The 27,662-nt window shown below is 36.0% G+C and overlaps 1 protein-coding gene across 4 annotated transcripts in view; it reads left to right on the top strand.

The window, feature by feature from the left end:
• Positions 1–26,583, top strand: part of ASB5 (ankyrin repeat and SOCS box containing 5) — a 39,719-nt gene extending 13,136 nt beyond the window's left edge. Inside the window, exons 1-8 of one of the 4 annotated variants that reach the window (XM_071432113.1) lie at positions 11,010–11,320; positions 16,641–16,708; positions 20,019–20,098; positions 21,141–21,248; positions 22,021–22,171; positions 22,305–22,439; positions 24,425–24,616; positions 25,971–26,583. In XM_071432113.1, the coding sequence (XP_071288214.1) occupies positions 16,651–16,708; positions 20,019–20,098; positions 21,141–21,248; positions 22,021–22,171; positions 22,305–22,439; positions 24,425–24,616; positions 25,971–26,098 (852 nt within the window). In that variant the 5' untranslated portion in view covers positions 11,010–11,320; positions 16,641–16,650 and the 3' untranslated portion in view covers positions 26,099–26,583. Of the gene's footprint in view, positions 1–11,009; positions 11,321–16,640; positions 16,709–20,018; positions 20,099–21,140; positions 21,249–22,020; positions 22,172–22,304; positions 22,440–24,424; positions 24,617–25,970 lie in introns of those variants that run through there. The other 3 variants (XM_071432114.1, XM_071432112.1, XM_071432111.1) reach the window with 3 other exon arrangements.
• Positions 26,584–27,662: the final 1,079 nt, after the last annotated feature.

The following is a 27,662-nucleotide window of genomic DNA, read 5'->3' as shown; positions in this document are numbered from 1 at the left end:
GCCCTGATTTTGCTCAGCTTGGGATCCCTGCTACCTCACTTGTCTTTATTATTTTTCCTTGTATTCTGGGGTGGCATCAAGCTGAGTTAGGGAATGGAACAGGAAGACTTGTCTTTGCCTCTTGCTGCCTTTATCACTCATCCCTAGGTACCACAAATGTGAAGACAAAGCCCAAGTTAAACATAAAGGGAGAAACTATTGAAATGAGCCAGAAACAGTTTCAAACTCAAAAGATTTTTTCAGTCTTCAATGCTGGGACTAAAGCTAGACATTTTGTGTAGGGGTGTTAAAATTTGCAATCCAGAAAGAAAGGCTTAAATCCTAAAGTAGGAATCAGCTTACTTTGCAGAAGATTTACTTGAGATGGATTTGTATCATGTGTTTTCTGCACAAGCTCTGAAACCCAGGGTTTTTACATCTGAGCCTGTTGATGGCAACACTTGAACTACTGTGCATGTGTGTGTTTGTGTGTGAGTTTATGTGTGTATGTATATGTTCACTACAGTAGGGTAAGAAGAGCACAGACAGGAATACTTGCAGAGAATGGAAAAGGCCTTACTTGAAGTCAAGAATTTTTTGCCAGAAGCTGCTCGCTAGCTCTAAGGCAGCTCTTTATGGGAAGACCAACACACGGGCTGGGCACAGAAGGAAAGAGACTTGGGAGGAACTGGAGTGAAAGGAATAGCATGCATCAGCCTGGAGAGTAAAGTAGTGTTTATGGTGTTACCTGTTGCTGAACCCAGGAATCTGCAATTCAGGCATTTGTCAAAATTCCCATCTCATACCTAAAAAAATTTAAGCATTAAGTCTTACTAAGCATTCTAGTAGCTGGGCAATGCAAAAGGTGAAAATCTATCACTCTTGCAGGTTACTGTTTTGGTCAGATAGCAGAGGTTTTTATTGATTTAAGAATCAAACATATGGTAGATTTTCTAGTTTTCTGCTTGTTTTATTAAAAGAAAATTGTTAATGTAACTATTTAGTGCTTAAGTTGGACTTTTTACAGTTCAACATCAGTGTGCCTTCATTTTTCTCTGTCCAGCTTGCAGTGATTGGTTCTGGATTTGTTAAGTTTTAAGCACATGTCCAGCTAGTGTTACAGAATCTGCTATTCATCCATTTGTTGGGGCTAACAGCAGCAATCCTTGCTCTTTGGGATGCAAATAATTCTTCTCAGAATCATTATTTTATCTTATCTTTTCTATAATTATTTTCTATATCTGTGAAAAGAGGTATGCTAGTGTCTGAACTCACAATGTGTTGTGGGATTTGATTTTTTGGTGTTGGTGAAACACAGGGATGTCTCAGCAGAATTCATGTAATACATTTAATAAAATATCCTGTTAAAAGTGATATCTAAAAGATGTGCAATAAGTAACATGAAGCATGAAACTGCTTGAAACATTACATTGTAAAATTATATACCAAGTATCCTCCTAATTAATGATCCATTCTGTGTTTTTTCTCAAGTAGCAGAGAAACCTTGGCAGAAAAAACACAGAGATAGATAATTAGCCTAGCATCTATCATTAGTTAATTGAAGTTTATAGCATTTCAATAAGTAATTCAAATTAGAGGAAATGTTTCTTTTTATTTTCTAGTTTTAACCTGATTAGATACTCTCAAAATTCTGTTAGGAATGGTATTTTAGGTTTGCTTTTAATAACAAAAGATTACTTATTGCTGTTATAATGGCTTTTCTAGGACAGAGTGCTATAATTTTGAAGAAAAAAGAACCTTTGTAAATAATGTGCTACTAGGCACAGGCATTATTTCATACTTTCTAAATTGACCCCTTGAGTTAAAATAAGTCTTTCTTTTTGAAGTCTGGGTAGTTGAGGGTGTTTCAGGTAGAGAGAGGTAGTTTTTGGTGGAACTCCTTTTGTCAAACTGAAGTTATAGAGTTCAGTTCAGGAACTGAGGCCCAGGGATCATGCATTTCAAGGCTGACTTGCTTTATTTTGTCACTTTTTCTTTTTAAATATAAAGAGACAGCTTTGCCTGTGTCATCTGCTTTGTGTGGTCTTGTTGCTAAATGGGTCATACTTTGTTTCTTAATATTTCAGGAATATTTTCAGTTTCAGTAGTCAGCAATCTACACTCCATTTATTCTTTGGCTCTCAAGTGTATATGAATGACTGGATAATGTCAAAGTCATTAATTAAAAATTATTATACAGTTTATGTGACATTGAAATATAAGAACTAGATCAGTGTTCAGCATCAGCTGAGACCAAAAAAGTGCATGTAAAAGCTCTACTAATTATAAGGCACTTTCATTTGCTTATGGAAATTATGTCTGAGTAAAACCTTTCTTGTGTATAGCTGAAAGGTACCTTCAGAGGTAAATTAAATGTGAGTTATCTGGCGAATGTTTGGCTAACCTGTTTTTTAAATGCTTAGTAATAGTGATTTCTGCAGCATCCTTATGCAACCAATTGCAGGTTTGCTGTTCTCATCACTAAACTGCTTCCCACTTCCCCCAAGGGTGACCTAAATCTTTATGTCTGCTAACTAAATTCATTAAATATTACTGTTTCTTTCTGTGTATGAGAAGTAATCAATTTAAGGACTATTATCATGCATTTCCTTACTTCTGCTGTTTTTTTTTTTCTTTTCAGAATAAAGTTAAAAGGATATAACTTTGTCGTCTGAAATCTTATTTTCTAGCACCTGGAGTTACTGCAGTTGCTCTCCCTTGGACTTGTGCTAGTTCATATATAGTTAACAGACATCTTTACTGATGTCTAATTTCCCATGTTAAACAGAGTGCTCCAGCTGAGACTTTATGAGTGTAACCAGGGGAACTATAAGCTCTGTACAAGTGGAACACTTGTGTCATGTGCCATGTATATGGCACCCTGTGTAATACCTCCTGGAATGATGCTGCCCCCTCAGCAGTAAAGTATTACAGATAGAGGCTGTAGCCTGTAAACCACATATTAAAACAAAGTCACTGTACTGTGCATTTGCTTTTTTCTCTCTACATACAGTACTTTGTAATGGCCTTCAGCTAATTTCATGCTCTCTTGGTATCAGACAGTTTTTCTGTTTTACTTGTCTGTTTTGAATTGCTTCCCTCTGAGCAGTTGTAGCATCTACAGTTTAGTCATCTACTGCCTGCATAAGAATAAATACATTATTCTATCATTCACAATATTAAAAGCCTGAATAGCACCAAATGCAGGACAGGACTTTGCAGTCCTTTTTACATTTGCTTAAATTGAATTGAAGACCTGGGTCCTAGTAAGCTATTAGAGTTGAATTATTTTTTTTTTCAGCGAAGTCAGTGTTATTAGTACCATAAAAAAATTAAATGAAAAAGGGATCCATTCTATTATAAAGGTGCCTTTTGCTGGGTTATTTTTAACTCTGGCACTAATTCTGTAAACACTTACTCATATACACTTGCCCCATTGACTTGAAAGGGACTGATTAGTTGTTTGGAGCCAAGTGCTTTCCAATCAGGGACTAGAGCTGTGTTAGAAATAGGTTGTGGTGCCTAGTGTTTCTTTATTTATTGTGTTGAAGTGAACATTTACATATTCATTGCATATGAAACTTTGCAAAAAACATTTTATTAATTTCTTTCTTAATGGGTAAAGACATAACAAGTATATGTTTGCTCCATTTTAAAATCCTGTGCCCTACAGACTGATACACAAGAATAAACTAACTTGAAAATTAACTTTGGGTATATTTAGCTCCTTAGCAGACTATGTGTAATGACAGTGACCTGCACAGTAACATTTCTTCTCTCATGGTATTTCCAGATCTGTGAAGAGTTAATAAATCAGCCTTTTGTACAGCTGTTGCTGGATGAACACTGGAGGGTCAAAAGCAGCTTTTAGACTCTTCCTACTATAGCAACTAACAAGTCATATCATGAAAGTGCTCTGTGTATAGGAGCACTGGGTTGGAATTTCAGATGAGTTTTACAGTATAGTTGCTTTAGGATGAGGTAGTAGTGCTGTGGTTTTAGGTGATTTCAAAGTTTGTGGATCAAATCTAAAGAATTAATCAATTATCAGATGTTTTGGGTCTGTAAGATATTAATTCTGCCAAAAAATACTGGTAAGATCTTGGTTTGTATGAAAGAGCCTATGCTTTGTTACTAAAAATAACTTTATAGAATGAGGCATAGTTCCCACTCATGAACATTTTTATAAGGCAGAAGGTGTCTATTTTATCAAAAGTAAACCTGGTACTCAGTAATTGTCAAAATCACCTACAAGCAAAAAGTGATAGAGAGGAGCCTTCTTACAAAAAAAAAAAAAAAAAAAAAAAAAAAGAAAATTTACAGAGGTTAATGTAGCATAAACAGCAAAGGGTCATGTACATATACAGATACCTGGGGCCTGATAGACAAGCTAAGTCGTTCTGAGAATGTAAGATGATTTGTCTTAAATATTGTATTTTTTAATTATGTCACCTCTCTTCACAAAAATTTGTATAAAATTTCACTTTATCCATAGTGTAAAAGTTACTTGAAAGCAGAAATTCTGTTTGTGGTATGCTTCTTAAAATACACTCTGGTTTTGCAAAACAGGAGAGGTGAATATGCCCTGATTTCTTCTGAGGTTAAGAAAGGCTGCTCTTGAATGAGTGTAGCAAATTCTAAGCTACCCAACTTTGCTGTATCTGTCCTGATCAGGCATGGTAGGAAAGCTCAGTACACTAGTTAGGCTAAATTAAGCCATCCACGGGATTGTGGTAGTTCAGTCTACTGGAGTCTTCATCTTCTCATAGAGACTGGTAAATACTATGAAGTTTTCTGTTTCCTTTTTTCTTGTACACTGAGAACTACTTGGGTAGTCCCAAGAATATGGTCCTTAAAATACAGCTCATAAATGGACAGTAATGTCATGTTTCACTGTTAGAGATCTACTGTTTGGATGGCTTTTAGTGAATGATTAGAGCAAAGTTTTCATATTTATTTTATCTTAACAAGTTGCAATTGATAATGCCACTCAGCAACAGTTGTTAGGTAGGGAAGATAGGCATGAGGCATTTTCTCAACTTGCATTCCACAGAGATCACAGTTCTATTAATAAAAGCCGTACAAGACCTCTCTTAGCTTCCTGGATACAATGGAGATTCATTTAGCAATGATAGGAATATTGTATGGCATACCTATTCACCATACCACTTGGTGTAAGGCACCACATTTAGCATTTGTTTTTCATTTGCAGCACGTAAGCTAATGGTGTAAAAATGCTTAAGATAGTGTGAATATTCTTTTTTGAAATTTTAGAAGGGTATTTTTTTTTTGATGGAGCTCATCACTTTCTCTTGTATGCCAAATAACTTTGCCTAGTATGACAAATGACTGCCAAAGAGGAGTCATACTGCAGAATAACACCAAAAAGGCACCTTCTTTGAAGGAAGGAAATGACACCACATATTAGACAAGTACCAGAACATTCTTTCTTGAAGAATATATTCTACCTTAAAGAGGTTTTGCTCAGAGTTATATGATGCAACTAAATTGGCATGGCCTTAGCCCTGACTTATTTGCAGCAACAAAGAGCAAGAACATCTGTTGGCAAGCATGTTACTTTTAATTCAAATTTTTCATTTTTTACATCCCTCATCTGAAAGAAAATTTCTGAGGCCACAGAAAAATCTAGTGAATATGTATGCTGGAATCTGTTTGCATGCTTGCCTCTCGAAAGGAAACTGATATAGCCTGTCTTGTGGATTTGTTTGTGGGATTTGTTTTTTACTCTTCTGTATATGTGAGGACCTCCTTGAGGTCCACCAGCTGCATTTTTTGGTTGGTTTCATTCAGGTGTGCCTCCTTGAAATGTATTTTTTTTCTGAATGTGGACATTAACTTGTCACCAGCCTAGGTCCCATTGGCTTGCTTGGAGTGTACACTCTAAACTCACGTGGAAATGCCCTTCATCAATTGATTTCTGTATTTTTCTGTGTGAAATGCAGAGTAAGCCTATGAAATAATAAAAGCACACAAAGTGAACATTATAAACTCTCATGTATCTTAAAACCTGGGGTTTTAAAGGTGCATAGCAATAAGACTGAAAGGCAATCTTGGATCAATCTGTCTGCAAGGCTTTAAAGAGAACTGGTGTTAAAGAAAATATGCAGAAAACTGCAGTATTGGCTTGGGGCAAGCTCAGCTGACCATCTGCACTGGTCTTTCTTGCATTGGTGGGGCATAAGGCAACAGGAGAGGACCAAAATAGCAAAGCTCCCTGAAGGTGATGTTCCTTCCCTCAGCCACTGGATTCTTATGGCCAAGGTTTTGCTATTCACATTCCTCTCTTGTAGGGGATGTTCTCAAACACTTGCAATGCAGGCAAACAGCGAGTGAACTTCTGCCAGTTAGAGGATGATGGCTTGGGGGGAATTGCATAGCATGCCTGAGTACTGAGCTCTGCTCAGGACTGCAGCAATGCTGCCTGGCTGGCCATAAATCCTTTGTGGCATGCTGCATCTGTTGCACCAGTGGATGTTACTCTCTGCCATGTCTGGAGTCTTTCTGGCAATAGATATGCTCTCTCTCTTTATGGCTGTTCTTTCACTGTAATTGACTCAAGATTCTCTCTGGGGTGTCCTTTACCACTCCTATGCTGACTACAGGTTTCATGCCTGTGTCTGTCTTTCTGTCAATACCTGAAGCTCAGGCCTGCTTGGTAACTGATTTGCTTAGGTTCTGCCCCATGACTTCTGTAATTTAGTTTAGTTTACATATTAGCAATTTTTCTATGTTACTGCATGAAGAGTCTGACAGGTACACATTGCAAACAAGCCAAAAATATAATAAATGTGTCACTGTTCTGTATTTGACTTCTGGGAGACCTGAGACAAAGCCTTTATAGTATCAGAAGTTCAAATATTTTTTCAACCTTTAGTTATGATTCCAGCATCCAAGAACACAAGGTGTAACAACTGTAGAAATTGCAGGAGACGAGGTAGGGAAATTATTGGCCAGATAGCCAGGCTGTTGCCATGATCATCATCTTCTTCTTCTTCTTCTTCTTCTACTACTACTACTACTGATTTGGATTTCCAGCTAAGAGACAGTGATGAAATTGTATTAAGAGTATGCAATAGATTTTTTTAGAGCTTATAATGGTGTAAAGAAATGTCATTTTATGCATAAGTAACTAGGGACCATTAAAGCATTATCTACCTATCTGCTGGTATTTGTTAAGAGGACGGGTTAGTGACCTGGATAATGCCTAAGCTTCTTGTTGCTTGGTAATGACTTTATATCACCATCATACTTGCCATGAAGTATGGCTTGATGCAAGAATCTATTTAACAAACAAATAAAAAGTTGTTCCAGGCCTTTCCCTGTTCCCCTCCTAGAGCTGTATCCCTGTACTTTCATGGTGCATTTATGTTCCTTGGCATTGAGCTGGCACTGTAAAATGTAACAGTGGCACCACTGTGGCATTGTAGGATGCTGTTTTTGTCAGAAACCACAGTTCCTCAATCTTTCCTAAAATTTGCTTCATCCTGGCATCTCCTACAGGGAGGAATGTTCAAGATTTCTTCTGGTTTGTTTTTGGCAATGTCAAATAGCAGGCCACTGCTGGGGTACTGGCACTGAGCCACAGGGAGTCTGTCTGTCATTTCAGCTTCATGGTTGCAGGGTGTGGATCACATGAGCAGGAAGAATCAGTTTCTAGTCCTGTTCCAGAATTTAGTGTGGCACGTTCCATGCAGTCACTGTGACCCCATAGTAATCCTGGTCATGAAAACAGAGTAACCTGAAAGTACAGAACAGTTTGGGAAGCAAGGTGGGTCATCAGTTTGCTGTTTTGAGATGGTTGCACACAAAATACTGATCTGTGACATTTGAAAATGGTGCAATTTTGTGCAATTTTCCTAAGATAAATTACTGTTATAGGAGTTTGGACTGTATTGCTTTGGACTGCATCATATTTTGAAAGGTCAAGGGGATTTGGGGTATTGTTGGTTTTATCAACACATTTTTTGTGTGTTACCACAACTGCATCTCTGTTGCCTTAAAAATAGTCTTGAAAATAGAATGAGTTCCTGCTGAAAGGGAGGAACAAAAATTTACTTCTATTTTCATTCCCACCTGTTTAGAACTGCTGCCCCTTTAAACTCAGAGCTATGTGCTGACATGGAAATGTTGAAACTTTACTCATATTCCCTTTTATAAAAATCTGGAATAAAAAGATTTTGAGAGTTTCCTTCAACACTTCTTCCTCTGTGCTATAAACTTGAACAGAACTAATTATTAATGAAATTTAACATAGTGCTTTATTTAAAGCTTGTATGCTAATTTAGGCCAGAATTCCAAACCCATCAGTAAAGTCCTCTGGTTTCCTTACTCTCAGACTGTGGCATCTGTCCCTTCCCGTGGTTGCTTTTTTGAAGGTAATTGCATTGCTTCCATGAGTAACTGTAATCTAAATGCTGTGCCTAACTGCTTCTTTGCCAACTCAGGAAAAATAATGGTCAGCTGTGTTTTTTATATGCTTGGACATCTCCTTAGACTTGTGTTAAAGGTTTTCTGGCAGATTTTGGAAGTGTTTGAATGTCTTCTATAGGGAAAAATCTGAAGAACATAATCTCAGGACTGAGCCCAAGTGGTTTTGTGGTTTTGTAGTTTTGAATGTTAATAGTTTTATACCTAATGAAGTTGAAGGATACTGATTTTTATTTTGTAGCTAATGTAGTCCAGGGCATAAATGAGAAAGATCATATAGCAAATCCATGTGAGAGGTGGAACTGAAGTAGCACAGTCTTCAGCCTTACGCCATGGTTTTAGCCATGTTTATTCCCTCATCTCAACTATATTTTTAAAATAATTTTGGATTATTTTTTATGCCATTTTAGCTTTTTTTTTTTTTAATTCTTGTATTTATGAACTGTTTTAATAAGACTTTTAAATGTTTTTTGCCTGGAGGTGGAATGCTTGGGCCTAGCAGAATTTAGTGAAAAGTTCCTTCTGCAGTCCTGAACTGTATAAGCTTTGCCTTCTTTAAAGCACAAAAATGCATATTTTGTTATTGCTCTCTAGAGTATTCAAAGTAACTCAGTGAATGGCAAGCATCTATGGAATATCTCTGTGTAAGGGAGATACTTTTCCTATAAGCTATGCTTTGGGGGTGGAGGGTTTTGGGGGTACTCTAACTGCTCTTTGTGGGGAGCTCCTTGTTCCCTGGCAGTTGTCTGCACAAGGGGGCAGGTGATGCTGGCTCCTGTGGGGCTCTGCCTCTCTGAAGCCATGGCAGCTGGCTGTGTACCTGCTGCTTCCCTTGCTCCTGCCAGCCACACCTCCCCGACAAGTAAGAGAGAACAGAGGCTGGATCAGTGTGGGAAGCATTTGTATGAAGTCCTTCCAGGTTTGTACCACTCCTGTAGAAAGATGCAGATTCATTCTCAGCTGACAACCTCACCCACAAAACTCCTACAAAAAAATGTAGATTTTTTCTTGCCAGACCACTGTCAATTCCTGCTCTGCTGTCCCCGATGCTTTACTTGATCCTGATCCTCACCACCTTCTACTGAGAGTCCTGGAATTCCATTCCAAATGGAAATTTAAAGCTGAGATGAGCCTCAGAGCCATGGCAAGCACAAAAACTGTCAGTTTATTTCTCACAGGAGAATAATGCTGGTATCTTCCTGCACAGGCACATATTACATGTCCCTAGTACACTCTCCTGTTAATTCCCCTCCCAATATTTATTTACTTGGAAGAAAGAATCATTCCAGTATTTAAGTGATATATTTATAATGTCCCGTTTATAATGAGCCGTTTTGTGAAAGCTCTGTTTCAGATTTACATGCAGAGATTTGATATGTTGAAGTGTTTATTTCAGTCTAGGAGATATTCTGATTTGTTCAGCTAGATACAACCCGAGGAAAACAGTTGTCTGAAGGCAGCCTAATGTCTCTGAGAGTGCTGTTTTGTTCTGTCTTGTGAGAAGAGCAGTAGCCCACCTGCTTCTGCTCTGTAAAGGGTGTAGCACTATTCCAAGTAAGACAGCTCTCATGTGCTGCAGTTTCAAGGTGAAATTTGCAGCTGCTCCTTCTTCTTCCTCTCGCCCTATCTACCTATAAGCTTGCCTCTGATTTTCTCCTAAAGAAAACCAAGAGGGATGTAGAAAATTTCATTAAATATCTGAGCATTATTTCAGAATTTTAGGGATTAAATTTTGTCAGGTACCTGAAAAAAATAGTATTAGTGAAACTCGGTAATGTTGATTTGCTTGTTAAAAATTTACAAGGGGCTACTTTATATATCTGTAGAGGAGCATAATGAGGAAATACTACAAGGAAATGCCGGGGAGGTAAAGGCGACATTTTAACATATTTTTATTACAGAGAAATCACTGTCTTTTACTCTGATGCAATTTTATCATGGATTGCTTCTCTTTGCAGATTTCTGTTGTATAGTATCAGCCTGATACATAGTAATCAACAAAAAATTCTAGCAATCTTTGGCTGGTTTTGTTACTATTTTAAAAAAATATTGATCTGTGCTTCTTCTGAGAAGACTACAGCCTTACTTTCACAATGGGATCAGACTTTCAAAATAATATTTTTTAGTCAAAACATGTTTTTATTCAGGATTTAGTTTCTGTTGACATTTGTAGGATAACTTGCCCCCTATTTAAAAAAAAAACAACGCCAATAAACAAACCATAGAAAACTAGGAGTATTTCATAGTTTCATGGATTCTCTTGAATTCTAAAATCACTTTTTACTCCACATTACATATCAGTAAAACCTGATGCAGTAATAATTGTTGTTACTAATATTAAAAGAATTTCTATTCTGATAAGATAATTTTGGTTTTCTGTTTTAGGCTGCTTGGTATTCAAGCAGCAAAACATTTGAATACTTATGCTTTAAGAATCTGGGTTTTTTTTGTGTTAAATGATTAAAAAATTAACACCTTCTTTCCATTTAAATCATGTAAATAGTTAAGACTCATGCTGTAGCTAAGCTGATTCTTTCTCTGTTTTAAAAATAGAAAATGCTGGAGCAGTCCTTCCCTTCCCCCACTCTGTAGTCACTAGTCCAAGCTAGTAAATGTTACTGAATGGATTTCAGTGTTGTAGCCATTCTACAGTAAGTACAGCAAGATCCTTTGTGAGAAAGCGAAAGGAGGAAAAAGGTGGTAGAGATCATTTGTGGATGTTCGTCAGAGCAGAGCACCTGCACCAATGACAGACAGGCTTTCCTCGAGAAACAGATCATGACAACAAACACTGCTGTGCAGAGGAGCCACAATCTCCCCAAAAGACGCCCAGAAAGTGTAGGGGAGTGCCCTGCAAAACGGAAAGCTGGCTGGGGCATTCTGACCAGCCAAGGTTAGTATAGCAGCCATTTCAGAAACTGGTACTGAAATATGCTAAGCTGACCCAATTTATGATGGTCTAGCTATAAAACTGATTTTTGGGTTTTTAGGTTTTTTTTCCTAGCTGTAATGTAAATGCATGCTTTTGTTAGTGGGACTTTATTGTCTTGCATGGGTTAACACGAGGGTACTGAGGCTATTTTCGTTCTTTCTGCTCTCTTATCAGCTGATCTAAAATACCATTTCTTGTTTATCTGCCCTATTTATTTTATGCAAGTGTTTAAGGCTTGACTTACCCTGACTTTTGGTGTCCTGTCACAAGGTAACTGGATACTAAAGGTTAATTGTTTACTATGGAGAACCAGGGAATGAAAGGAGGGGGAGGAGTAAACTTTACATATAACTTTATGTGTGAGGAGTCTATAGATAGCTGAAATAGAAGGCAGTAGTGGAACACAGGTGACTGAATTATTGTCCTGTTCTAAGATACTAAGGACAAAATATAATTGTAAGGCTTTTCATAGAGAAGTACTTAGGAGGTTTTTAAGTTGCTGAACACTGACATTTTCAACAATGAGGAATAAACTCTGTTAGAAGTGTTTAGGACTCCTATTGCCTGTGCCATATTTTCCTGTAATTTTTTTTTCCATAGTCAAAGTGTGTAAAAGGGAGCTTTGAATAATTGCAAGAGTCTTAAGAGTGATTTTTTTGAAAGAGTGACCATAATTCCATGATTTAATATTGATGATATCATAAAGTTTAGAGTGGAACAAAATAAGAAATGAAGGAAGTCAAGCTTGAAATTCATGATCATATGATATAAAATAAAAAGATGGAAATGTTAAAATAGTCAATGAAAGTAGTAGACAGGAGTGAGTTCATATAATTTACATAAAGGAACTGTGTATTTACCATGTAAAATATAGCTATATGTTAGCTAGATTCTTAAAATATATTCTTATTCTTAAAATACCTTTGATGATTTTCAGTATTGACAGTTTTAGAATGAAGAAATATTCAAGAATTTAAGCACATTGTCTTATCTTCCAAGTAACCATTTGAATGCAATGATACTGTATGATTGCATTTATTCATCAGTTTTAATATGCAGAGCACCTTTTGCCCTCATGTTTTCCACTGTTTGGGCTAAGATTTCCTGACTTAAAGAAACTTTTATTGATGGTCATTTTAGTTTGTTAGGTCAGTATTTTCCAAAAAAACTTGGACAATATCCCTCAGCTGAAAAGAAATTTCACAAGAGTTTATCAGTGTTAGTACTAGCCCCACTCCATTATATGGTTGAAGGTTAGGCTCTCTTGCAACTCTCACAACGAAATAGCCACGATTACTCTAGTTTTGAAATTCTCAGAATCTAAGTAAAATGTGGAAACTAAAATTTTCTGTAGAATCCATCTTAACAGGGTCTAGCCATTTAGAGCTCTTTGTAATTGCCATGCTGGGAATATACATTTATTGATAGGCATCCTGAAGTACTGAGAGACTTCTGTTGCATTTAAAGCTTCTGATTGTTGCAGTGCACTTGAATAACAAGTATATCTTTTATAAACTCTGAAGGATGCTTTTTTTCCTTCCTCTCTATTTCATCCATGCAGGTATCCAAACCTGACTTGGCTCTACAGGCACCCTTGCAGAGCAAAGGGAGAGAAAGTCATACTGCAATGCAGTCTGTAATTAAATAGGCAGATTGGAAAATGGACTGCAAGTGATGCAGAGGGTGGAATATATCATAAGATTGGATAGAAGGGTGAAAGGATAGAGTCAAAATAGGAAAAGGCCTTCAGCCTGCTGGCTTGAGGGGCTACAACTCCAAAATCTCATGGATGTGACAAAAAATTACACATGGCACAGATTTGCTGCACAATTGCTTTCTGTTTATAAGGTTTAGGATTAGGCCCTGGGCTGCATTCACTCTCCAGAAGGCTGGGAAAATACAGAGAATTCTCAGCAGTTTGGGAAAAATTTTTTGTACTCTTGAATAAGACTGAGACTGTGTTTGAGGAGCAAAATTATTCCAGACTTTTATCTTCAGAGTCTGAACTCAGCTCAGAATGTCCATAGGCCTTTTCTGTCACCTTCTAGTTGGGAAGGGGATTGAAAAACCCTTACTTTGTTTTAGTGACATGTCCAAGGAAATAATAACAAAGAATATTACCAGCTGCTTCTCCTACTCAAGTCATATCCGATAAGGATCTAATAGATTACTGAATTTGGACATTTATGTGATTTTACATCTTGGCATTCTAGCTAGGGCATACAGACTTTGCAAGCAACTTTAGGTTAGAAAAACATCCAGACAGTTGTTGATTGCTCAAGAAGATGGAAAAACAACCTGTGCATGAGCAATGGATGTGGAGCTGTGGCTGTGCTTTCATGTGACACGAGAAGGGGCCTGACACACTCCTTCCCACACATGCAAGGCCGAGCACAGAACCAGCAGCGGCTGCTGCTGCTCCCACCATTGCCATTGCCATCATCTTCACGTAGCTTAATGTTAATTCTGTTGGGAACCAAGCAAGCTGTGTTTGGAAATTGTTGTTGTGGTATTCTAGGCTTTTTTGTAGAGTTCAGTGGCTTGTGTTTCTGTGGGAAAAGTATGCAAAAGTGCAATGCCAAACACTCCAAATGTTACATGTGCCACCCTGATTTGACCATCCAGTGCATTATAGCCCAGTACTTGACAGCACAGTCACATGCTGTGCTCTTCCACAAAGCCCCAGCCTCCTTAGCTGTGCTCCTCCTCCAACATGAATGATGTTCTGAGAATGCATTAGTTTTATACTCAGAAAAAACATACCCTATGTTCTGCTGTTTGATGCAAAGGTTAGAAACATGCGGTGAATGGTAGGGAGAAAGGGTTAGTGTTTTAATGTCCTTAAAAGTAAATTCCATTCTTTGGAACCTATGTGTTTTAAGACCAATCACCTAATGCAAAAGCTTTTTGGCTGATCATGGTTATTATCATGTAAAGCTGAAGTTTCAGAAGCTCAGAGCTCTCACAACCATAATTAAACTGTGCTTTTAGTGTGCACTCTAATGTTTAAGAACTCAAAAAAAAAAAAAAACCTGTTAGAATGGTGTTATAATTCAAGCATGAAAACTCTGTCTTTTACTTCCTTAGTTATAAAATAGTATGAACGGATGATGTTCTGATATAGGTTCAGCAGGGGAGTTGAAGTATTCTTTTATCATTGGGACAATACCATGAAAAAGGCAATAGAAAATTAACAATATTACAGTATTAAAGAGATCCTGCTAGACATGGAGATAAAAAAAATTTTGAATACCAACTCATTCACTGAATGCAACACTGGAATGGCAAAACTAATGTGTCATGTGGTGCAGGTGCTGTTAGACACAGAACTGTGTGGGAAAGCTTTGTATGGCTTTTAGGAGTAGGCAATTGCTAGCATTACATTTAAAATGAAGCCCCCAGTTTGTAGATTTAAAGTCTACATTATGATAAACAATAGAAAGTATACAGGTTTGAATCGATCAAGTTTTCATTGTTTATATACATAAATATATATATATACATATATATATACACTGTTATATAGTTATATTGTTAGAGAATTTTCATATTACTTGAAACATTGAAATGACAGATGTAAATGCCACTTGAATAACATCTTCTCTTTCAGACTTATTTTAATAATCTCTAGCCTAAATTCTAATTCTCTTGGAGTTCTTCAGTGTTGACTGTTTAAATGTCATTTATAAAAAAAAAAAAAAGTGACTTCTGTTTTTCTGGTCATATCTAATCATGATAGTTAAGCATCATAGATATATTTCTTAAAATTTAAAGCCTTCACTGAAGATTTTTTTTAATAGTTTTCAACATAAAATATCAATTAAGTAGTTGACATGCTTCTTTACCCTACAAGTGATTTAGACAAATGAGTAATTTTATAGTCCCACAATTAAAATCTTTTCAAGCCTAATTAGATATACAAAATATCAGACAATTTCAACAGCTGGGGTGAAGTGATTCTGTTATCTTGGGACTCTGACATGCAGGGTTTTTCTCTTTAGTTATTGATCCTGTATGTTGCTTCAGTTGCCAGAAGCTGAAGCACTCAGAATGCATCTTAAGAAGTAAAAGGTAACAGCGCTTGTGTTGGTTTTGCAGAAATAAATATTAGGTACAACGCTTTCCAAATACTCTGTGTTTCTCATCTCCCAGTAATGAGCTGTGTCAGGCTTCTATTTTCAGTTCTTCTTTGATGATAGTGCTTCTTCTGATGACTGGGACTCCATCTATTTAGCCATAGACCAGTAATTCTTTAAAGCGCTGAGCCCTGGTATAAATACTTTCCCAAAAAGAACTTTATTCATTACAGTTCTCCTTTTGAAACTCTAACCTTTAATGTACTTTTTATACTGAGCTGGGGGTCGTTGTTTTATTGGTTTTTTGGGGTTTTTTTTGGAGACTTCACAAATTTTTAGAAATAAATACAAAAGGAATTACATGACTGGAGGTAAAGACTGTTGTGAAAATATTTTTACTTAGTATTTTACTACTATAATTATAATTTCAGGAATGACTTATAGATAATTGCAGGTAAAGAATGTAAAGGAGTGAAGTCTGTAGGGAAATGTGAGGAAAAGAACATTAATGACTTAGAAATGAATCAAAGTCAAGAATTGCAAAGCCCTATTTTTGGACGTTTTCACTGCTGAGAATAGCTACCAACGCCCCAGTTCAAAAACCAAAGAATATTTTAGAACATAATTGAAGGAATAGCAAACTACTAAAAGAAAAACACAGTTCAGGTGCAGCTCAAACAGCATTTGAAACATGTTCAGAATATCTTTGCTTTTCTTTTTAGATGTATTGTGAGTAAGTAGTAAAATAACATAGGGACATTTGGCAGTGCTTCCCTTAAAATCCATGTACTGATACTGATTTTTGAGGACACAAAACTATGTCTTTGCATGAGGTTAAAATAGAAGGAGTTTTTCCTGCAGTTTATTCATGTCAAGGTTTTCTTGATTTTACTGTGAGTTTCTCTTGTGCTGAAATTCCGGTTAATCTGTCTTGGAAAGCCAATGCACAGATCCTGGCACTTTGAGAAGTTGTTATGTTAAAGAAAGAAATGTGAAAAACTGACAAAAAGGGGCAGCCGTCCTTTACCATTAGAAACTGACAACTTGTACACACTCATATATTCAAAGCTGTGTTTACTGAAGGCTGGAAGTTCATATTACAGGGAGCTGCTGATCTTCCAAACATAGCCAGGGTGTTTTAGGAACAGGTCCAACTAGCAAGAGCAGGGTTTTTTATTATTATTTAATTTTTTTTTATTTTCCAGATTGAAAGAAATGAGTAGGATTTATAATTGCAATTGGCTGGAAGTGCCATGGGGAGATGGAGATTTAGGTATTGTATTATAATTTGTAATTTTTTTTAACTTCACCTGTTAATGCAGTGAATATATTTATTCTTTCCTGTTAATGCTTACAAAGCAATGATGCTTTGTAATAGTTTGTCCTTCTGGTAAACTATACATCAGAGAACTTGGAACTAATATGGCTTCTGTATATAGAGATACTTCGTATTCAGCATTGTAAGGGACCAGAGGGAATTAATGCATTATCAATTTTGGAATAGACTATTTTTGCTACTACTGCTATTACAAACACAATGAATGAAAGTGTTTATGTTTTTGCTAATGACTTCTAAGTGAGAGACACCGTAATTTGTAGATTAGCAGAAGGCAGTAATCTAGGCAAAGAATTCAAGAACACCTTTGATGTTTATTTATGGTAAATATTTATGTTGAACATGTTCTTGCTCCTGTGGTATTTAATGATGAATTACTATGTATATCAACAAGTCAGTTGGAATGTGAATTTTCTTTTTCCAGAATTGGTTGGCACAAAATAGTTCTGTAACTTTTTGCTTTTAGATTTTATTTGTAGTAGAGATGCTACAAGCGTTTTGCGTTTTATGGATTTATCAGAAACAGCTGGCTGCCAAATATCTCTGCCTGAAGATAGGGATATAAGGTGGGTCTAGGTGCAAACCAGAACTTATAACAGGATCTGGTATAATTTGATTATCAAATGTCACTGGAGTAATTAATAGACATTCTTCTGATCAATCCAAGATGGAAGGAGGTGAAGGAAATAAAGGTGGAAAATTTTTGCTTTCAGATCCTACCTGTATTTTTGTTGTGTTTATACATGGCTACAAAAATGTCTGAAATGTATGTGTATTGAATGAGCATAAAAGCCTCATAACTCTTATGATTTTATAAGATATTTTTCCTTAAAACCAGTTCTTTTTTTTTTTTTTCTTTCCATTGAGTAGGATAAACTGTAGAGAAAGAGATGTTCTCATCTATAGAGACAGAGGGATGAAATTACGAAAAGCAACCTCTAAATACAGATTTAAATTTGAGGAATTTTTTGCAGCAGCCAGCAGGATAACTTAATGGATCTAATTGAATTAGAACAACTTGAGTGCTCATTCAGATACTACTGCAGAAGAACAGTGATCGAAATACTCATAGTGATGACACACATCCAAACCACAGTACAATAAATCTATCTGAGCTTGTTGGTATGACAAAGAAAATACTGATGATTTGTCAAAATTGGGTCACTTGAAGGTTTCTTAGCTCAAGGGTTTTTTTATGTATAATAGCCCTTAAATCATATTACAATCTCTTTGTGTGTGGGGGGGGAGTTTGTTTTTTTTTTTTTGGTGGTGTTTTTTTTTTTTTTTTGTTTTATTTGTTTGTTTTGTTTTGTGGGTTTAGCTTGTTTTTTTTTTTTTCTTTTTTTGATTTGATGATGTTGTTGGTTTTTTTTTTTAATTTGGACTATCAATAAGCATTTCAAAACATTACATTAAATTAACCTGAAGTAAAAAGTACAGGGAGTAATGTGTGTGCATGTGTATGTACATGCACACACAGATGACCAGAGCTTAGTGCAAATAATTCTGACAGAGGATTGGAAACTGGATCTTGCCAATAGTCCATCTACTGCCACAGATGAAAGAGTTCAAGGAGCTTCACACACATAGGATAGTCTGACATGATAGAAATCTCACTGCATTTTTAAAATCAGGTTTATAAAATCTTACTGTCATTTTTTAAATTTCTGCAATCAGCTTTATGTAGTCTTATGATAATTTAAATAATCATCTGTGCTTTTGTTTTGCCAAGTTATTGATCTCAGTAGTATTCAGTAGTGCTGAGTCACAAAGTGCACCATGTTTTCCAAGATGCAGTCATACTTCTGTGTAAGTTTTAGTCTCATTCACTAACACCACTGGGAAAATGGAGGTTTTATCTATAATTTCCTGTTGAGCACTCTTCCATATGTTTTTAACTAGGCCCTGATTTCTTTTCACGTTGAATAGCCTTTTCGTCATTCTTGATGTGTTTTGAGGGGGTTGTGTATAGTAAACAAAAGTGTACTTTCTGAAACAGGCTAGTGGACAGGAGGCCAATAGGAAACAGAAACAGGGTCTATTTCTGGGGTGTGGTTATCTTAGAGCTTAGGCTGGTGACTGCCAGTGATTGAGCAACAGCCTTTGCATTTCAGACTCGTTGCTTTGCCAGTAAATGCAGTGGCTGGCTCTGTAGGCAGTCCCTGCCCATGGCAGAGTCAAACCTGCACACCTGGAAGAATCATCTGCCAGTGTTACCAATTCATCATGCCAGGGTAATTCTCTCTGCATTTCTTCAGGAATTTTGGGCAGCTTGATATAACTCACACAAGTGATTGTATTAGTATTTTACAGTTCTAGTGATTTTGTTCTTAGAGGAATAAATATTGATAATTCATAATACATTTTGAAGATGTTTTTTCCTTGCACAGCCTCTCAAAACTGAATTTTCAAAATTCCTGCCATAAATCAGTATCAGGTCTGGCTGCAACCTTGGCTGGCTAGAGGGAACCTGTCAGTGTGCAGTCTTGCAGAGGAAAGGGCAGCTCCTTCAGCAAGAGCTTCAGGATTGGTCTGGAAACTGGGCTGGGAGTTATGGAGGGTTATGTGTGTGAACGCAGGGTTGTTGTTGGGTTACTATCCTTTTTTACCTTTCTCTTTTGAGGGTGATAAATAGATGAAAATTAAGGCCAAAACTTTACAGTAAACATATCTCATTATTTTTAAACCTAATAGTTTATGGAATGAGAACTTAGACTTTATATCTTCTTTCTACTATAGTAATTTTTTACTGTGATTCTCACTGTATTTCTCTCCTTGCACTTGTGTAGTAGCTTCAAATTAATCTGACCATACATAAAGATTCCCACATTGCTTTTCATATAAACCAACTTCTTTGTGACTTCTTCAGGCAGCTTTATGTCTGGTTTAAGTTCAAATAATGCCTATATTCCAGCTACAAAGCTTTATTATGTGTATTAAAAATGAACAGTGCAAAAATAGAAGTGGAATATGGTAATTAATGAACTTATTAAATAGATTACTGATATCAATATCTCAATATTTTGTTCTGTGGACCACATAATAATTTATTAGAGATGTGTTACAATTAATAATAGAGCACTATTTTACTGCTTAGAAGCTGATGATTTGAGTCTCTAAAGAGGAAAAAATTAATTTCATAGGACATTTGACTTCATTCTGAGCATCATATTTTCTGCTTTGCTCTGTGCATTCCAAACCCTTTCTAATTCATATGGCTTATTCAATAAATGTTGTTATTATACAGGTTCTTGGGCAGATCGCTCACCTCTGCATGAGGCAGCCAGCCAAGGACGTCTTCTTTCTCTGAAGACTTTATTGTCACAGGTGAAGGCTCTGTTTTTACAATTGATTTCATTTTTAATGTTATTTAATTTCTCAGCATAGATTATTAATGCAGATACAGTATTTGTTTTGCTTTTTTCACTTGAATTTTTCAGAGCAATACACGTTTAGGAATTTTTCATATTACAAGATATAAGCTAGTATTTAAAATATTTCCTCTGTATGTTTCAACCCCCATCCACCCCCCACCCCCCCAAAAAAAAACCCAAACCAAAATTGTGTCTAAATTTATGTCAGTCTTCCCCTCTTGCATAGTATAAATCAATATAAAGCAGTTTCACTACTTTAACCCTTTGGGTAAATAGAGCCAGTCAGGAAGATATTAGTTAACAGGAAGAATCACTGAAAGATTCTGGATTTTGCATTGTGTTGTCATTTAAAAATAATTGCTAATATCAAAGGGAGGGACTGTCAATGCTAAATTTTAATAATACAATATTGTCCTATTAGCTATTTCAATATTGAAAAAATTATACTATAGAATATATTTGATGAAAGCAGGTAGACAAAATTGTTAGTTCTTAAGAATCAAACAACATCTACTGCAAAAAATTTAGAGGGCGTGGTGATTTTATCAATCCAGTTAATGTTTTCTTTGCTAAAATTCATAGCTTTGGATATTTCAGCTCTTAAGTCACAGGTTGGTAGAGTCATAGGAGAGTTTAGACTCAGGTCGTTGTGGAGTTTTAAAGATTACCAGTATTGGAGATGCACCACCCTTTCTCTCATCTGTTTCAGGGTTTCTCTGCCCCCCAGTTAAATTTTTTTCCACATAGCTATTTGGAATTTGCCATGTTCTGACTTGAGTCTGTTGTCTTTTGCCTTGTCACTGTGCATCTAAACAGTCTGCATATTTTATGCCTATTTCTGATGAAAAATAAATGCTCACTGAGGATTAATTTATTGCAAGTTGAATTTTAAGCCTATTTAGAGTATTGTAAACTCTTCATTTGAACAGTAGTGTGAGGAAACGACTCTAAATAGGTTTTGTATGATCTTTAAATACCATTCACATCTATTTTAGGGGTACAATGTAGACACACTAACAATTGACCAAGTAACTCCACTTCATGAAGCCTGCCTGGGAGACCATGTAGGATGTGCAAGAATCCTCCTTGAAGCAGGAGCAAATGTAAGGCTTTGGTTTTGTTTCCTTTTATATGAAGTCCAATTCTAACCTTGGCTTAACTGAGAAGGATATATTTCTTGATTTTAATGTAATTGGTCTCTACTTACCTTGTTGGCTATGTTCATCTCATGTAATTACAGCTGCCATCTGAATGCTTGCAAATGAGAGTGATGGGCAGCTGCTGAGGCAGTAATGAGTTGGAGTGAATCTGTTAGCAGTCTTCATTATGATATTTCATTTCAAAAATATGGAATGCATTCCTCTACTTTACTGGGTTCCTCTTGTTTTAGGTGGCTTTCAGGAGGCTTTTCTTTTAATGTTCAGAATGTCTGCTGTCACACTGCACCGCTGTGCTCTTAAAATTCTTTGGTATGAGTAGAAAAAAGCACAGTCTCTTTTCTGTGCTCCTGGCATAGGTGGTCTTACCTTTTATCCCAAAATGAAAATGGGACTTTATGGATCACTTTCAGTGCAATGTCTGCTGACATCAGAGTTCAAGTGCATAGCTTCCTAGGTCTCTGATCTTTGTAATGGAAATATTTATTGTTCTTAAAATACTGTTTTTATCCAACATACTTTAACAAGAATAAAAGTAAACTATTCCAACTGAGAAGCATGGTAAGAGGAAGACAGTTTCACAGAGACTGGTCAGTTAACTTGTTATTTTAACAAGTACTTTTTTTTTTTTTGTATTTTATGCAATTTCTAACTATTTCCTGTTTAAAAATCTACCTTTCTTTTAATTCTTTTTGTAAATAGATTTTATATATTCTAGGTAAATGCTACAACAATTGATGGCGTAACACCTTTATTTAATGCCTGTTCGAGAGGCAGTGCAGCATGTGCTGAGCTCCTGTTACAGTACGGTGCCAAAGCTCAGTGGGAGTCCTGTCTGCCATCACCAACACATGAAGCAGCCAGCAGAGGTAAGAAATTAGCTCCTCAATAAACGTGGATCAGCTGAGCAATGTCCCAGTAAGAGGGTTAAGAAATGTGTGTGGTTTTGTCCATGAGACAGCATACTGAAGTCCAGCAAACTGTCATGCTTTGTACTGACAGGTCACAGTGAATGTCTGGAGGTACTGATATCCTGGGGTATAGATGTTGACCAAGATCTTCCTCATTTAGGAACACCTCTGTATGTAGCTTGTGTTTCACAGCAGATCCATTGCATTCGAAAGCTTCTTTATGCAGGTATGTCATGATTTCAATAAAATATTACTGCAAAATAAGCATATTGCACTCACCTTTGAACTCAGCTGTGCTCAGCCAACTGAACTGGAACCCTTGCTTGCAGGGTTCTACTTCAAAGTTTATGCTGAATAATATTTTCTTATATTTACTTTTTTTTTTTTTTTGGCACCACAGTAAGCTTAAGAGAAAAAAAGGAAGCAAGACCACTAAGAATGAATGTTCAAAATTTTCAGCACATAGTGCAGCTTTGTAGATATCAGTTTTCTATAAGAACAAGAAGGGTAAAAAATGAGCTTTGAGAAATTTCATATAGTAATAATTAAAATTTCAGTCAAACTACTTTAGCAATGAGGTCCCCCTCGCTTTCATTCTTCATCAAGTTCTGACTGATCTTTGCACAAGGCATAGAGGCTGAGTTGCAGAGGGAAGGGGTGAGGTAAAAGGCATCTGATCCTAAATTTCAGATTATTTTTTTAATCAATGGATTAGAGATGTTGAAGGCTGGCTCTGTTTCAGCACAAGTCCAGGGACACAACTGGCATAGCTGAAAGATAGTTTGGTGCATTTCAGTATTTACATACAGGGCTTTTGCATCCTGCAGAACAAGGAATTAAAATGTATATATGAATAATTCAGCCTTGCTATCATTGCACCAGAATAGTTTTTCTAGTTGATTGCATGCTATATTTAGAACTTCAACAAGCAGTTAAAGTGTTTCTCATTGAGTCCATCTCCTCTGATGATTAATTATCCTATGTCATGATTTTTTATGTTTAAGAACAGCAAAAGTATAATTAGCATACTTTGGGATTCAAATACTACTATACAGAAAAAACAGTAACAGAAGGGCATATTCTACATTTGTTGGTGCCCTGAAGTAGAAAAGGGTATGTAAATTGAGAATTTAAGTAACTACTTATGTAAATTAAATTTTTTCATGTTTTATCAGTTTGTGAGAATGTATTAGAAGTTGAAAAGCAGACAATGAAATAAGCAGGAGAATGCAGAAACATGCTCCAATTGTTAATATAAGAACAGGGAATTATTCAGATTTCAGATCCAATTACTATAGACCCGTGACATTATTATTTTACTCAAATGGACATTTAAAATGCAAAAAGTGTTGAATCAGGGAGTAAAGTTGGTACAGCAGGCAATTATTGGTCTCACAAGGTCAGTAAGAAGTCCGAAGAAGGCTGGGTTTTAGATGAACCAACAGCTTCCATGTCTAAGGGAGATTCTTCCATACTAACTAGTTTAGTTTAACTCTTGTATGTTTTTTTTTCTTGAATATGAATGCATTATTGCAAATTAATTTAGTCCATTTTAATTTAAAACATGTTAAAAATTACCTATTAATATAAAAGTGTACTAATTAGAACCCATGGATTAGGAGAATTAATGGTTTGGGTTTTTTTTTCCCTATTAGCTTTCTTGACCATGTATCTCACCTTAATTAAAATTAAAACTAATTTATAGATTAATAAATAAAAGTTGGATGGGATGGGAGTCTATTTCAAACCCACTGCCAGCTTCAACATGTGAAAAATTATAAGGCATTCAAGATTTTTTCTTGAGTTGGTGTACTCACAAAAATATACATACAAAGCTTCAGTTTAGTGATTTTTTTTTTAAGACTTAAATAAGGAAAGTATGTTTTTTATGTAGTGTAAATTTTCTTAAATATGAACAAAAAGTGCTTTTTATGATTAGGCAACAGTGATGCTTACGTTATCTGATTAGTACCTGATACCTTTTTAGCTGGTTGTACTTGGATAATAAAACCTAGGCTAAAAAACTAAAACCCAAACAAAACACTGATGTGATTAGTTATAGTTCTATGTAATAAAATAATAATAAAGTGGCTAAATGCACTGTGGCATTCCAGACCAGTGGTGGCTTTTATTTGCTTTGTAGCCTCATCTTTCTTACTCAATGGCAAATTTAATTAATCTCACGTCTCTTTATGTGCATCTGCCCACCAGGTGCCAACGTGCAGAAGGGAAAGCATTTGCAAACTCCACTCCATGCTGCTGCCCAGCATTCTAGTACAGAGATTGTAAACTTACTCCTTGAATTTGGGGCAGACATAAATGCCAAAAATTCAGATTTTGAGAGGCCTGTTGATTTAGCTGCCCCAAGCAGTTCAGTGGAGAGACTGCTGCTCTTCCACGAAGGTAAGTTTTAGATGTTTATATTTGAAACTGCAACTTGTATTATCAAAAAAACCAACCTACCTAGAAAAAAAACCCCAATTTAACAGCCCAAACAACCCCTGTTATATACTGTGCTGTATGAAATGATTATATGAGCATTCAGGTAATTTCCTTTCTAACTATAAACATACTCAGCAATATTTAGCCTCAGGCCAGAGCCCATTGACCAAGCAGCATCAGAATTTATACAAGCTGAAAAAGTATCGTCATATGTTTATTGGGTGTTTACTTAAGTAGATATTTAAGCTACATTTTTATTGGTTTTTACAGACCTTGTTAAAAAGAAACAGTATTTAAATTTCAGGCTAAAAATATATTTCATTTTGTTCAGCTGGCATAATATTTTTAAATATGTATTTTATGTGCACATAAAGCAAATTATTTTGATTATGGGCACAAAAAAAAGCGTAAGAATTTTAATTTTCTAAATTTTCTTTACAAAATTTTCAAAACCTGAGAAACAGAAGACTAGAGTCTATAGTTCTTCAAACCTCTTAAAGGTCTATCTGCTTTGGCAAGAGAGAAATATTGCAAAGGGAACTGGACTTGTTCAGACTGAACTATGTATAATGTAAAAATAAGCCACAAGAGAATGCAACTATTTCAATAACCATGGGCGTCTCTTTAGAGGTGAACTGACAAGTAACACTGATTCATGTTTTCCTCCAAAAAAAAACCACCCTGTAGTCTGAATGCTGCTAACAAAACCCCTCTAAAAACTGTATGTTTTCACAAATTTACCAAGACTAGTAGTGTTTTTAAAAGTTAGAGCAAAGAAAAATATTACATTGCATGAAACATATCCAGGTTTATTGTCCAGAGAAAATAGCATTTTTAAGGAATGGGGGGCAGAATGATAAAGACATTATGATTAAGTAGTAAGATCACTAAATATGGTCCAGGATCTTGGGGTATTTTTCCTGCTTATTCTTGTTGCAGTGATGCATTGGTAGTGCAGCTGGTAGTGCTCTAGCAGGTATGCAACCTGTGCTGTGAATAAAAAAAAAAACAAAACAACAAGTCTGCAGTTTTTAAAGTTATTGACATCAGATATTTTCTGGGAACTGGTTTTTAATTTAAAAAAAACTGACCTTGACTTGCTTTCTTTAGCATTTCCCTAACTATTAATTAAGGTTTAAGCAGCCCTAGTCTTTGAGGGCAGAAAGGCAGTGAAGGAAATGGAATGAAGAAAAAGGTCAAATCTGCAAAATATGAATTTTTTTTTTTTTTAGAAATCTATTATTGTGTGAGGCAGTTGTAAAACAAAGTGCTTGCTTGTATAATTGTACAATTAAACTCCTTTCTTTATTTGCAGCCACACCATCTTCTCTTTGTCAGCTCTGCCGACTATGTATCCGAAATTACATAGGAAGAGCTAGACTGCATCTTGTTCCACAACTCCAGTTGCCAACAATACTTAAGAATTTCTTACAGTATAGATAACATAGTAATTAATTGTTAGAAACTTAAATATAGCGAGTACATTTTTTTTCTCTCTGTTTATTGTACGTTTTATCTAAAGAACTGCTGGGCGGAAAAAAAAAAGCCTTTTACATATTGCTTAAAAAAATGGTATCTTTGACACCTGGTGTTGGAAATGTAATAGTAATTGGGAGCCATTCAGCAGCTAGTGCCAAGGTGCTAATCCAGCTGAATTGAGTAAGTGTGCTGATACTCTGGGACATGATTGTATAACTTTATCTTAACCCTTTATAGCTTTAGTGCTGTTACCTTTAATTTTGTTTATGTTTTTAAAATCTGTTTGACACACCTCAACCACAAAGAGTTTCTTCATTATTATTTGTGAAGTTTGTCCATTTGGAGTCAATATTTTATGTATTTTCAAATCTCTGTTGTTTGTGTACCTAAAAATACTTGGTGATGGGTGCACTATATGCATTGATAAAAATAAAACAATTAAACATCAATTCTTTTTCTTTTTCTAGACAGTTCATTAATCACAGTGAGAAACTTCCTTTACTCTTCCTCACTGCCTGTGCTGTGGATTGTAATTAAACTGATGTGAACATAACTTCAGTTTTTCATAGAATTCTGTTTACTGGTACAATTAGTAACTTATTTCTCAAAAGCCTTAATACGGAGATACTTTTGGTATCCTCTTATAAAAAATAATTTTATGGGCACTTCCCTTATCTTTTCATAACAGTGCTGTATCACAATAATTTAATGGGCATATTAAATAATTACTTGCCTCAGAGAAAGACATATTTTAATATGTAGTGTCTGTGAGATTTCTGAAGGCATATAGTGGAGATGTGGATACTGAATCTTCAAGCTCAAATTCAGGAGGTGAATACAAGGTTTCAAAAATGTCAGTTTTCTGTATCAAGATGGGTACAGCTCATGAAAGGACATTACTTCTCTTACTACCTGCTTTGTAAACATTTACCCAGCTCCAAAAATCCTATTTCAAATTCCCAGAATACGCCAGCAGGCATTTCTGTGAAAAAGTATTGTTCAACTCTAGCCAGAGATAGAATGGTGACACCCCCAAGGGACATTAGAAAACCCTGAGGCTTTGCTTATGCCCTTGCATTTTTGATGATTGTGATCTGAATAGGTTAAAATGCAGCACTCCTCCTTTCCCTCTTCTCATTTGCTGTTCCTTTGAGAACAGATTACTTTCTCAGTGACTGATGCTCAGTTCCTGCAAACCAAAGCACGGGACATCTGAAAACTTGCCATTTGCCCTTGGTGATTCACCTTCTTCCATTCCATTTCAGTGACTCCTTTCAGTATTTATGTTTCTACTGGAAAGATGGTAAGTGAGGAACTAACTATAGAGGAAGCTTTCACAAAAAGGAATGCTTACTCAGTTGCTAAATAATATGCTCCTAATAAAAAATGTAGCTGTCTTGACACTGTTAAATAACCTTAATTTGCAGTAAACCTTCTGTTTACTGCAAAAGCTCTAGTTAGGGGGCTTTTCTGGAGTCCTTGGAAAGTCAAATGCAGATATGAGGAGCTGCTTGGGAGACCATCATAT

The sequence above is a fragment of the Agelaius tricolor genome, unplaced genomic scaffold (assembly GCF_023055355.1).
Source record: "Agelaius tricolor isolate 1412-34295 unplaced genomic scaffold, bAgeTri1.0.p SCAF_8, whole genome shotgun sequence".
NCBI lineage: Eukaryota > Metazoa > Chordata > Aves > Passeriformes > Icteridae > Agelaius > Agelaius tricolor.
This window is presented reverse-complemented; position numbering and strand designations above follow the sequence as displayed.